Source organism: Diceros bicornis, chromosome 23, assembly GCF_020826845.1.
Source record: "Diceros bicornis minor isolate mBicDic1 chromosome 23, mDicBic1.mat.cur, whole genome shotgun sequence".
NCBI lineage: Eukaryota > Metazoa > Chordata > Mammalia > Perissodactyla > Rhinocerotidae > Diceros > Diceros bicornis.
In genome coordinates, this window is record NC_080762.1 from 48538180 (window position 1) to 48552261 (window position 14082).

General features: G+C 35.3%; 1 protein-coding gene across 3 annotated transcripts in view; it reads right to left on the reverse strand.

The window, feature by feature from the left end:
- The window catches only part of DOP1A (DOP1 leucine zipper like protein A), a 92330-nt gene that overhangs the window by 26297 nt on the left and 51951 nt on the right, over window positions 1-14082 (reverse strand). For all 3 annotated transcript variants that reach the window (XM_058566699.1, XM_058566697.1, XM_058566698.1), the window contains exons 14-21: window positions 11903-12524; window positions 10977-11251; window positions 9650-9802; window positions 7654-7754; window positions 5973-6232; window positions 2289-4278; window positions 1339-1450; window positions 1048-1230 (exon numbers count right to left, since the gene is read on the reverse strand). In XM_058566699.1, coding sequence (XP_058422682.1) covers window positions 1048-1230; window positions 1339-1450; window positions 2289-4278; window positions 5973-6232; window positions 7654-7754; window positions 9650-9802; window positions 10977-11251; window positions 11903-12524 — 3696 coding nt within the window. The remainder of the gene's footprint in view (window positions 1-1047; window positions 1231-1338; window positions 1451-2288; window positions 4279-5972; window positions 6233-7653; window positions 7755-9649; window positions 9803-10976; window positions 11252-11902; window positions 12525-14082) is intronic.

A 14082-nucleotide genomic window follows, 5' to 3' on the forward strand; every position in this document is an offset into this window, starting at 1 on the left:
TAATTGAGGGAAGTCAATTTGACAACTGACATAGCATAACATACTTTTAAATATTCATGTAATTTTCCTCTAATATAAAGTAGAAAATGTGGAAAATACCCGAGTATAAGGAAGAAAATTTTTTAAATCAATCTTTAATCCCATCATCCTGAGATAATCACTGTTAACACATGAACTTTACTTTGTTTCTGCAGATAAATTTTTTTTACATAATTGGAAAAACAATATTTGTTAAATTGTGTAATAGCCCTGTTTCACTTAAACTTTCAAGCACTTTTCCACCAAGAATTCTTCAAAACCATGATTATCAGTGGCTACATATTGTAACACTGAAAGGATAACTTATTTAACCATTTCCTTATTTATAGTTGAGGATCTCTCTTTTTGCCATTAAATAGGGCTATAATGAATATCTTATAAAAATATATTTGCATAATTTTGATTACTTTAGAATTCATTACTAAAGTAGATTACTAGGTCAAAGACTATGAAACTTTTAAAGCTCTCTGTATATACTGTTCAACTGTTTTCTAGGAGGGTTTTGCATATTGAATGTCGACTTAAAAAAAGGAACAAAGCTATACATGTATGAATGAACCTCAAAAACATTATGTCACATGAAAGAAGCTAGATACAAAAGACCAAATAATGTATGATTCCATTTATATGAAATGGCCAGAAAAAGCAAATCTGTATGTAGAGAAAACAGATTAATGGTTGATTGTGGTTAGGGATGGGAACAGGGAGTGATTGCAAAGGGGCACTAGGAAACTTTTTGTGGTGATAGACATGTCTGAAAATTAGATTGTGCTGATAGTTTCACTCTGTAAATTTACTAGAAAAAAAATCTTTGTATTGTACATACTTAGGTGAATTTTGTGATATGTCATATCTCAATAAAACGGTTAAAATTATTTGATGATTAATTATTCAATCCATGCAGAGTGCCATAAATAGTACTCAAATTATTCACAAATTCTGAATATAGTCTTTCGGAAAGTGCTCGAATAGACTCTTGAGCTCCACATGTGAAGTGCGAACGTTTACCTTTGTGGCTCCAAGATTAATAGTGGTAATAGACGCAGACGCAGCAATAGTCATCTTTTCTGAAGAATCAGCCTGATGCAGTATGCTCCAAAGCAATGTCACAGAGGACATAATCATATGAAGAATTGAGAGGATTCCACTGCGGGCTTCAAACAAGTGTTTTTGGTCTACACTGACCAAAAGCTATTAAAGTCAGGAGAAAAAAACATCATCACTTACTGAAGTTTACAAGTGGGGACTCATTAGACCTCACAGTCTTTAAAAAGGAGTCAAATATTTGTGCAGTCTTACTTGGTGATACTGTGTAGTAGGATCCAACAAACAGTAATGGATAATGGCTGTAATCCCTTCTAAAAGGGTAAGAATCATATCTGGTGGAATAATTGATGCTATCCACAGAGGCCTGAAATAAAATGCATTCATTTGAACAGAAGCTCTGTGGAAGAAAAGTTCATGTTTTACTGATAGTAAATATCCAGCATGTGGTAGGCGCACAGTAAGTGCTCAGTAAATATTATATGAATAAATAACTAAAAGAATAAATTAGGAGCTTTTATATCCTATACAATAAGTGAGTTGCATTAAATGTACTAAAGTTCTTTCTGGCTAAAAAATTCTATACAAAATAAACAAATATAGCCAGTAAATCTCTAGTAACTGCATGATGGCAGCATATCAATATTAAATAACATAGGCAGTTTTCTTATATTTCACATATAGCAGCTGAGGTTATAGAGGAGATAACCAGACACTAGTCTATGACACACCTGGCTAATTTTTGACAGACAAATTTTGAACGTCACCTGGGGATACAGGTGGAATTTACTACCAAACCATGAAAATCCAAAACAAGAAATAAAATCAGATGGGAAAAGAATTATTTGTAATTTTAAAATAATTTTAGTGTGAAATTAATTTGCACTTAGATAACATATCAGATAAACCTAGGACAGCTCTTTGCTGAACTTTCTATTACTTTTGCCAGCTCAGTCAAGAAGAGCATCAGAATTAATTTCAGCCCTTAGGAGAAAAAAGGCCTCTTTAAATATTCCTTCTTCTTTTCCATTCTTGATTCTTTTATTGATACTCCTCAAGCTGAATTTTCTTCTTTGTGAAAATAACATAGTATTTGTAACCTACTGATAACCACTAATTTATTTATTCAAATTGTGACTTTCTGGATGATTAAGCAATCATATATGTGAAAAATGTCAATGATAAAGTTAAAAATCAAAACTTACCTACTATCAGATAATCCTGTTTCATATTTGTACTGCTGAATTAGGTTATCCAAATTTCTGCAAAGTTGTAGGGTTACAGAAACAACCACTCTCTGTAGAACCTTTCCCATGTAAGGCAGAGTAGATGTGATTAAACCAATCCACTGTGGGTGCATCTTACAAGCACAGTGTTGATGTAAAGCTCGTATCACTGCACAGAGGAACATGCCTTGACATGTGATTGGCTGAGCGTGCAAATACTGAAGAGAAGTCATGGGCTGATGGGGACTGATGTGTTCCAGATCAGATACAACAAAATCAAAACCTGTTTCATTCTCTTCAGGGACAGTCATTACCCGGTGTTCTAGAACAATGAGCCTCTGAAGCACTTTCAGAAGTTGTGACTGGAGTGTGCTGCCATTGTCAAATTCATCCTCTGAGAAATTGATAAGGCTGTCCTCTGAGAAACCTTCTTCCACAGCAACCACATTCTTACCTGCCACTTTTTCACTGTGCCATTTCTGTGCACTAAAGATAGATGACAGCAAACAGTGAAGAATAACTTTCTGAACTTTGCACTTAGATAACATATCGGAGATAAAACTAGGGAAACCCTTTGCCGAGCTTTCTATTACTTTTGCCAGCTCAGTAAAGAGGAGTGTCAAAATTTCTATGCTCATCATCTGCATGTTTCGATTGCCTATTAAATCTTGTGCAGTGACCTTGACATGAGTTGGGTAATGGCTACGCATGTAATACAAGCAGAGGGAAATTAGAATTTCTATGTACATAGAACTCCGGAAGTTATGATTTGAGTCCACTGGAATGTGACTATAAAAGTCTTTGCCCATAACAGAAATCCGGTGTCTGGCCAATAGATTCTGAAGCAGAGACAACTGAGGGGTATATGCATTATTTACACTAGTGGTCGAAATGGCATTTACAAAAGCAATAGGGTTAGTTTTCAAGATGGCTCTGATGGCAGAAAAAGCATACAGAGTCCTTGATGAATCATACAACTGGAGATACAGAAGCACATGCTGATAGAGAGGATGGATGTTGAAGTTGGGAGATTTCCGTGACCCTGGAGAACCCATGTCACTCTCAATTTCAGAAATTTCTCCCTCTCCACAGCTATACCAGTTCTCTAAATCCAGACCATCACTAAAGAATACACTGGTTTGTTTGAGTTTTTCATTTGAAGTTTTTTTCTTGTCATCATCCTTTTTTCTCGCAAGTTTTACTTTAGGTTTTGCTCCTGGTTGTTTACCTGACTCCTTAACAATTGTTTCTTTCTCTGAGACTCTTTCTGATAATTTTTCTTTGAAGCTGAACTGAATACTACTATGACTCCTCTGTCTAGATTTGGTTTCTGTGGAAGCAACCGAAGAGTCGTGGAGATGCTGTGTGGTTCCTGAAATACAAGGTGAGGAGCCATTTCTGGAGATTCCATTTGCCACGCACTCATGGCCTCCCTCCGCAGACAGAGACAGAAACTGAGAATTTTCATTACTCAGCAAAGCACTCTGACTCTGCTGAGTGAACTGATCTTCACTTTTAGTCGCCTCCTCACCTGGAGCTACATCATTGTGCGTTGGGGGCATAGCTTCAGTTTCTAACTGAGATGTAACTGATGCAGATTCTGCTTCAAGGCCACTTACAACTTTACATATCAGGTCAGACACTACCTGCTGAACATCATCATCTGGGGAGTCTGCATTTGGCATCTGGGATTCCTCTTGGACATTTATATTTTCAGGATCAACTTCATAACTCAAGTTGTCCCCAGCAGAGGACTGTGAACACCCAGAGTCAGAACTCTGAAGTATTTCAATCGGTTGGTCTGGAAGATCAAAATCAGATACAACCATTGGAATCGTCTCACTGCTGGTACTTAGAAGGGAAAGTCTGTCACTTAATGGATTAACAGTGAGACTAAAGTTCTCTATTTCATCCATGGAGAGCGGCTTTTCACCATTTCCTTTAGATGCAATGAGCTGTACTTGGCTTACTGGCATAGTAAAGAAGGAAAAATATAAAATATATTAAAATAATTGAAATGTAGAAACGTAGCCTGAACTCAAGATCTTTAATCATTAGTTTCATCACCTACTTATATTTTCCTATTAAAATTATATTTTAATTTATTACTGTTTAGACCTTTTAAGTTAGAAAATTATGTAGATAACTATTAACTAGAATTTAATAAAGACAATTCAACAATAGAAGGCCTATTATTCAATTGAATTAAACATAATAGCACATTTAACACAAATAAAATATAAAAATTTGTCCTAATCCCCAAACAAGATATCCTTTCTACTACAATTCAAAATTTTAGTGTTTTTTTCCTCCCTGTGTGATATTTCCCTTCAGTTATGCTGTTTCTAAGAATTCAAATAGTTTATATATAGTTAATGTATAAATACATAACCTCCTTGATTTTAATAAAATTCAACAAACATTTATGAATTATGTAGTACGAGTAAGGCCCCAAACCAGGAGGAGACAATGAGGGTGAGAGAAGGAAAAGACATCATTGTTCTCTCTAAGGAGTTTAAAATTAGTAGGGGATCACAAATACACTCCTCTGTTTTTATACTTTTTGGGGGGCATACTATGCTGATGGCATTCTTTAGAAAGGGTGGAAGGCTTAGTTCCACACGAGCAGTACAAACCAAATGTTATCAAATTCAGGGAAAGCCTCATGATACCACAGGTGAGGTCTAAGACTGATCTCAAAGGAGAAGTGAGAATTCAGCAGACAGGCAGATACTGTGGCAGGTAAAGCACTAACAAAGAAGTTAGCAACCAGCAGGGGAGAGCATGTTCTTAGAAGGTTCAGGGGAAGGAGTGGGAAGGAAGCTAGAGAAAGGAACCAAGGCTCTGTAGAAACACACTAAAAATGAAGCAGGAGCACAATGGTTTAGTTCCAGTTTCATCATTTACCAGTCATGGGACTTGGAGAAAGCCACAGCCTTCTAAGCATCAGCTCCCTGCTTGGTAAAATGACCTTTTTATTACTGATGTCATAGGGTTATTTGTCAAGAGATACAAATGAGATATAGGAGAGTCTTTTGTCCCTAAAGCATAATAAATTAATCTAATATAAGGGGCCATTATCACTGTATTATAGAGGGCATCACTCAACAGTTTGTAAAGTATGGATTTCATAGTAATAACAGTGAATATTTATCAAACACTTACCATATGCCAGTCACTGCACTAAGCATGTCACAAACATGACTATATCTAATGTTCACAATGAAGTTTTGAGAGGTGGGTATTATTATTATTCCCATTTTACAGATGAGAAAAATGACTCATGAAATATAAATATGCATTATAAGCTTACTGTAAGTTCCCAGTAAAGTATCTACAGAGCCTTGTAGGATCAGGACTGCCAAATAAACTCTAAAGGTATTTTCATCAAAATTGAAGAATGTCTCTGACCAGAGCTGTGCTGATTCCTCCCTGAAAGAGTCAACTGATAAGAGAGATCCAAGTTCTCTGAGATGGTCACTGACGAAGTATATCCTGACATGGCCTACATGAGCACTGCTAGTGCATGAGGAGGGGAGAAAATAAGCCCAAGGAGAAAATCTCACATTTAATTCTCCCGCCAATCACTGTTGGGTTCACCTCTCACTTTATTTTAATAACTTAATTCTAAATAAAGCTGTTCTACTTCCATATGATATTCACCATTGCTGCATGCAAAATTTTGCATGAAATGCTTGTCACTCTCTTCTTCAGGATAACAGGGAGCCTTATTCCAATAACGTTCTGCTTGTACACGCTGCACTGAAACCCTCTGAGTTTTTGGATGAAGCAGGAGCAACAGCAATGGTTCCAAAACTCTTGCAATATCATGTCTTTGTAGGACTTGGTTCAGCCAGGCTTGTCCCACAGAGCTAGTAGAACCATCGAGACTGTTAAGGCTATCTAACATGATGAACAGTGACCTACAATAAACACCAATAATTAAAACAAAGAACAAAACACCTACTTTAATTGTAACACACTAATTTTTCTAAAATTAACATTATTATATGTTGTGTTTCTTATTTTGAATTAACTACATAAAACTGATTATACTTTAGGATAACGTTTGACCATAGCATTTTAATAATCTTAATCTCTACAGTCGCAGTAGATACGATGAGAAAGGAGAAAACAGTCTTTTTTTCTCTTATATACTTGTATTTTTTGAAATTTCACAAGCACACTTTTATAAGATAATAAAGAATAGAAAAAAAAAAACTTCGAGACTTAGTCTTGTTTTAGCAACATATTCCTGTTCAAATCACCAAATATTGCACCCCTTGCAAGTCAACACTATTTCCATGATGGTCCATACTCCTCTGCTCCCATTCTCTTTATGACTCACAACTTTGTACTTAATTCAAGGAAAGACTTTCTGTAAAAGGTATGGAGGTATGGTTTGGAATCAGAAAACTCAAGATTCAATTCCAGGCCATCCCCTGTACCTCATGTGTGGTCTTGGGCAAATCACTTAACTTTTCTGGGCCTTCAGTGCCTCACAGGTATGATAAGGAAAGGTGGTCGTCAAATTAGAGATGGTATTTGTAAAGTTCCTAGGCCTACGGCCTAGTTCATTGTAGAGGTTCAAGAGCAGATCATTTAAAAACGGTGATGCTGCTGGAAAAGCACCAGCTGAAATAACATCTAGTACAGCACACATTTGATCCTGAGCTGGGCTTTAAGCATAGTTAGATTTGTGGCCACCTCTATGAGAGCTGCTGGTGAGACTGCTATCTTATGCCAATATATAAATCTACCTATAAATGGTGTCTCCTTGGAAGTTAATGCAAATCTCTTATTTGGGTTATGAGTCATCTAAGTAGTCTAGACAAACAGCAAAACCACTCTCAGGCAGCTACAGGTTCTTTGAATCTACAGAAGGGGTTTGCCAGTATTTTAGCTGTAGATTTTAGTAAGTCTAGTTCAGGCAGAAGATTGAGAACAACTGCTAGAGAAACACTTAATACAATCTACTGTTTATATGCAATTTCACTGAGTGTGAATATAGACTCGAGAAGCTTATAGCCATTGCTGTATCCCTGACACCTAGAATGGCAGCTGCCACATAGCAGGGGCTTAATGAATAGTTGTCTAATGAAAGGAAGGGGCACTGGGTGCTCTAGAGCTAGAAAGGGAAGATCTGATAGATAAATGAAATCTGGTAGATAAATGAAAATGTCATGCATTTTAATATAGCTTAGATTTTCAACAGTAATTTATAAATTCTATTTATAAAATTTGTAAATTGCTATTGCCTGCCCCTGCCAAACTAACCAGAAGATTTAAGAAAAGAGACATTAAGATATTTGACTGTAAAATCTGAATATAAAATGTAACCAACCTGTCAAAAGAACGTGCAAAAGATGACGACTTATTTATATGAAGGTCCCTTGTTAGATGCCAAAGAACTGCAAACTTTGCATGTGCTTCCATCCTTATTTTCTGAGGAGGAATATGGGAGATTAAATTATTTTCTTCTCCCTTGAAGATATTAAGTGATTTCAATAAAATCAAAGTAGTCATTTAAGAGAGAGTATTATGTTCAATGTTCACAGTACTCCAATACACACTGTAATAAACTTATTTTTTTATGGATGTAGAAATGTAGAAAATACTTATATACAGAAATATTAAACCTAAAGAATCATCTCATGCTGCCTCATAAATAATTATTATTTAGTTTAGACTAGGTAATCACTTTACCAGATTATTATATAACAGGGGATGGAACGAGTTAATAATGTGCATATAATGATATCTTGAGACTAGGAAGCACTTTCTCCCTCATTTTAACATAAATACTTAGTAGTCAAAGTTGATTTTACTGCACTATATAATTTACTTTTGTTTCCAGAAATTATACATTAATCCCAAATGAATTTATCATCACTTATAAAGCTGATTTTTAGATTAAAAAATTTAAACATCTAAAAAATTATTTCTACAAAAAGAATATTACACCACTTCTGGGATTATCTGGAGAAGATTAAGTGTTAAAGCAACAATGGATATAACAATGCAAAAATAAATTATTTAGAAAGACCAGCATTTGGTATTAGATAATGAACATGTATTAATCACAATTTCTACTTGATTTATATTATCACAATTTTTATAGTCTTTCTTTATAGACTATCCTTCAAGTAAAAGTCCCCCAAAATCAGGGATTCCAACTGTCTAAATTGCTTGTGATAGGTCAGAGGAGTGTTTGCTTTTTCGTGAGCTTAATAAATGCTTTTCCTATGACGCCTATGTGTGTATGTCAACCAACACAAACATGTAAAAATAAAAGTAAGTAATAACAGGTATTTTAATTTTTTCATGGATGTATAATATCTTTATTCAGAACTTAATATTTCTTTACAAATAAAATGTTACACAAGTAAACAGTATATAATTTGTCCTAGACTTATTCTTAATGTAAAACAAATTATTAAATTAAAATACAAGGCTTTATTTAAAATTTTATTTCTGAACAATTTTGAAAGAAAGTGTTAAAGCAGAAATAGAATTTTAACATTTTACTTGGAATAAACTTTTCATTCTTCTCATTTACTCCTTCATTTGCCACATCCCCCCTTGCCAAATGCTTCATTTACTCACCACAATGCCTTTTTGAATATGACTGATTCAAACTCACTAGCATTTACAATTTTTTAAAATTGGGGCAGTCCACTTTTAAAAGCTGATCAATAAAATCTTAAATTTATATTACAGAACAGGCACAGGAAGACCACAAACTTCATTAAGTTACCCTGAAGAGGTCAATCAGAATGATTGCTCTAGCTTCTCAGGCCCACTCATAACTTAGCCATCTTTACTCTGACTATGTTTCACTTCCTCCACATTAGGATACAAAATCCTTATTTTGGATATTTACTATAACGCAAATAATATAATCTCACATACTACCATCCTATAGCTTATAAATGTAACTTAACACACATTATTTCATCTCCCATATAGTAATAGTTAATGTATTCATCAGTTTCATCATTGAGGCCACTGATTCCTCTTTAAATGACTCAAGAACTTGGACCAGCAACAACTTTAATTATCACTACCTATAACTGGTGTCCTGAACCACGAAACAAACCCAGCATTTGATTCTGGGTTACTTGATTTTTCATATTACTGATGTTTTTGTAAAGAACTTTCCTCTAAAAAGAATAGAACACATTTATTTTAAAGATATTAAGATCCCTCCGAATGAAGCTATATTACCTCTTATTCAGATACTAGCTACAATCATTCTCCTGGAGTTTCCTTAATTTACCTTTTGGTATAATGGGAGCGATGGTGGGGGGAGGGCACAGGATAAGAAGAGACAAATTTACCTTATCTTTATGGGTTAACTGCTGACTTATAACATCCTCACAGATGCTAGAAGAAGGAACCAAGTTATGTAATTGATAAAACAGTTCCACACTCTTTTGGTGGTGCTGAGGTGTCCCATCTCCCAGCTGGTCCCACAGTGTTAAAGCTACATGCTATAGAAAAAGATATAAAAGTAACAGTGTTACAAAACCATAAACAAAAATTTATTTAGCAAACATTTCCTATTAGGTATAAACAAGTCTCTGAATGCCAGACCTGGAAGGTCTTTGATACTCATTATGCCACCAGGATGAGATTTAAAAGTGTAGCTTTCCATCGCCCCACTTTCTGGTCATCCAGGCCCTTAGAATCTCTTATGACAGCCCTTTATGGATATTTATTTTAAACATCAGACATGTAAGCAATTTCTGCAGGGCTAAGATAAGACTCCATTTCACTATTTTAGTGATATTTAGTAAAGTGATGTTAGAATACATTATCCTTAAGAGGATATAAATTCCACATTGAATGCAATTTAATATTTATGGTTATATGTTGCAAAGTGAAATATAATTCACAGTCCAAATATCCAAACTACTTAAGACATACAAAACAGGTCGTATGTATTTCAGAGCTACATGTGTTAACATAGCATGTAATGATCTGTGACAGCATTAATAAAAACACAACAATTTTCAGGGTTTACCACCACAATGTTATAGAAATCAACTCTAATCTAGCAGAAGGAACTATCTGGAGGGGCACAATGACCTGAAATCAGATTTAAAAAATTTTTATTTTTTATGTATACAGAATCTACCTGCTTAAGATGTAACACAATCCAAATATACTCGATCTTCTTTCTATATAGAGAATATCAACTATACCGTTGTGATAGAAATTAAAGACTGTGCATTTTTTTCTGAATGATATCATACACCACAGATGATAATCACACAATATAGAGTCAGAAAAGCTTTTGCTGGGAGTTTTGGAGAGCTGAAGTTATACTCTATGAAAAGCAAAAATGTCACAACCACTTCATCCGGAAATAAGTTTTACTGTATAAATGAGCTTTCCTGTTTTTTAGCTAAAATTATTTCTTCCATGGCTTTGGTGCCTTAATATTTGCCTTTCTTTACCCTAATACTCCCCTCATCCTTATCTTTTTTCTCCTCACAAAACTGAGGACAAGATGGGCAAAGCAGTACAGATCAAGTGTGGTATCTTTTTCTATATGATATATTAACAGGTGATCAATTAAGCCTGATTATCATCTTTAAAATCTCTGCTAAGCAAACTAGGTCAAGTATCATCTTAGTCATGTATATATTTCTTAGAATTTACCTTGAAAAATTCAGTCTTCTCAGCTATGTACCTCAGATTGCCTGGAGTGAGGGGAGGTCTAATAACCACAGCTACTCTTCCCTGGTTTGGACTTAAGGGTTGTGCAGGCTCCACACTGTTGATGTTTTCCCCAGTGACCATGGCCACAGACTGAGTCAATGCCACCAGGTCCATGACTAGTGAAATAGCAACGCTCTGCACACTGAAATCACCTGCTTGGCTGCAAGCATTCATCAGAGTCTGGAGCCACAGCGGAGGCTGCACATGCTCCCAGTCTGCAACAGAAGATGGAAGACAACAGAGGTCATCACACTAAAGCTTTCACACATACTTCAGCTTCCAAGGTAATTTCAAAAAACAAACCTCCCCAACTTAATTCCTTTAGGCTTGATTTTTTAACAAAACCATGGTTTCTCACCTGCAGTTTTAAGAAAATGAAATAGCAACAAGAATTTCATAAACTTTTTTAATATGTATTTTTCTTATGCCAAGTCGTACAATCTATTTTTCTGTTCATAAAGACAGTATATTAATCAAACATTATGTGGTACTCACTGCATTGTGTGTGTGTATAATAAAAATTTAAATAAAGGTAAACACATATGATACTAGTCGAAATAAGGAAACCAATGGATCTAAATGTTATATTACTTTTCTTCAGAGAAAGGAGTTAATTTCTTTCTTAGCTTCTCTTTACTCACTTGCAAGCAAACTGTGAAAGATATCAAAATCACAAAATTTTCTAACATTTTAATCTCCTCATAATGACAATATTTCATTTAAAAAACCTACAAATTAAAGTAACACTTTTAAAAATTAACTGGCTAAAAAAAAATCCAGTTTTAATATGAGTGCTAAGTCTTAAAAAACAAAAAAAGCATGTCATAGAAAATATTTAAATATAAATAAAACAGAGATGACCTTACCAGTCTCTGATTTTTCAGAATGTAACTCTGTGGTATGGTTCCCCTCAGCAATGTAAACCGGGAAACTCGAGCACTCCAAAAAGAGCTGACAGGCAGCAAGGAAGGCTGAAAGGTATTCTTTTGAAGCTTTTTGTTTACTTATATTTCTCTCTTTTACATCTCCATGTGAATCCCTGTCCCATTTTGAAGTCTCTCCTTGCTCTCCACTGAGATCCCCTTGATGCTCTGGAGCCAAAGCCTGAGAAAAAGAGTTACTCTGAATGATGTAGAGGTTGATAAGTCTGGTGAGAAACTGTTGAACATACTCCAAGCAGCACTGCATTGCGGTCTTTTGGGCTGTCTTCCCACTTCGGGGTGCTGCCCCCTGAGTGACTGTGGAAGGGGGCTGGATGATGGTTTCTTCGGATCCCACAGTGGAGGCCGTTTCTGTCTCAGAGGACGTGCTACCAATTGGGATGCCAGCTGCCCCCTGTCCCTCACTCAGTTCTCTGTCAATATCATCAGGTCGCTCTGCTTGGTACTGTATAAACTCAGTGAACCCACTCTCTGATGATCGACTACTAGGTGGATTTTCTCCATCTTCAAACACTTCTGTAGGATTTTCAAGAGAAACTGATGATACCTGGTAGAGATTAAAAAGAGCAAAAGGCTGAGTAGCTAAATGTATATATTGGGAATTAAAAATTAGAAATGGCCACGTTTTGAGAGAAGTCAGTTTTAGATTACACTATTCACAACTTAGTCTACATATTCAGTTGAATCTTAAAATAGTTTCTACAATTGATTCATATGTCTACGATAATGAACAGGAGGAAATCTAATATGGTTCTAATGAATATATTAATATAAAGTCATTCACTAAGTATTTATTGTTCACTACATGCATACCATAAGGTTAGATTCTTGAGGGCAAAATATGTGTAGGTACAAATCTCTAGGATCTATACCCTTGTTTTCAAATGACTAACAGTTTATTCAATCTACTTCATGAAATCACTTTCCTAATGTCTAAACAATGTAATTTTCCTAATGTCTAAATAATGCAAAGAACGAGACACATAAGGTTAAAAAAAAAAAAAGACATTTTAAAAACTAGAAATAAAATCTAATAGGTCATCTATTCAGGAACACATGAATGTAAAATTTCTGTCTTCAATGAGCAAAGTACTATTTTAGATGTTTGCTATTAATCTTACATTCATTCAGTGAACAGCTACTGAACCCACATTATATGCCAGACACTATATTAGGTACTAGGAATAAAAGGAATAGTTTATAATCTAGAGGAAAGCTAAGAGACAACTAATTACAATATAAACACAAAAGAAAGTGAAGTGGCTACTGAAGTAGAGCTGGAATTGATTAACTGTTCCTTCCCGAAATGATAGGATGAGTACAATCATCAAGCATATTTTCTGGCTTAGTGAAGTAAACAAAAGTTGTACGTATCATGAACTCCTTGTGTGATTGTGCCAGAGCATAATTTGAATTTGAATAAGATCATTAAAAAGAGATCCTTCTGAAGATACACACTAAATTCTCTGCTGCCACAAAGCTGGGCCTCACCCAATGTTCCTTGCTTTAGTGAGTCATACCACCATTCATCAAATCAGGAAGACAGAAACCTAAGCAGTGATTCTTGGTACCTTCTCCACTTCTCCTTCACATTTCCCCTACATTCACTTCAGTATAGTGGTTAAGGGTGCTGGCCATGAGTCAGCTAAGGCTCTGCCACTTACTAGCTTGGCAAGTTATTTAACCTCTCCAAACCTCAGTTTCCTAATCTGTATAATTAAGATGACAATAATTCCTACATTTTACAGTTGCTATGAGGATTAAGTAAGACAGTATATATAAAGCACCTGAGATAGTACCTGACACTTAGTAAACATTCAATAAATGTTAGTGATCACCCATTACCCTTACCAATGCATTACTATGCCTTATTGATTTTTTCTTCCTAAATCTATGGCTAATCCATCCATTTCTCTCTGTCTTCACTCTCCCATCTTGTTAGCACGTTACCACCACCTCTCACCTGCACTACTGCAGGTCTCCCCACATCCATTTTTGTTTCTCAGATCCGTACTCCACACTGCAGCCAGAATAATCTTTCTAATACACAAATCTGATTGTCACTTGCCTTTTTCCCTTGCTTCTAAGGGAAAAAGGTCTTCCCA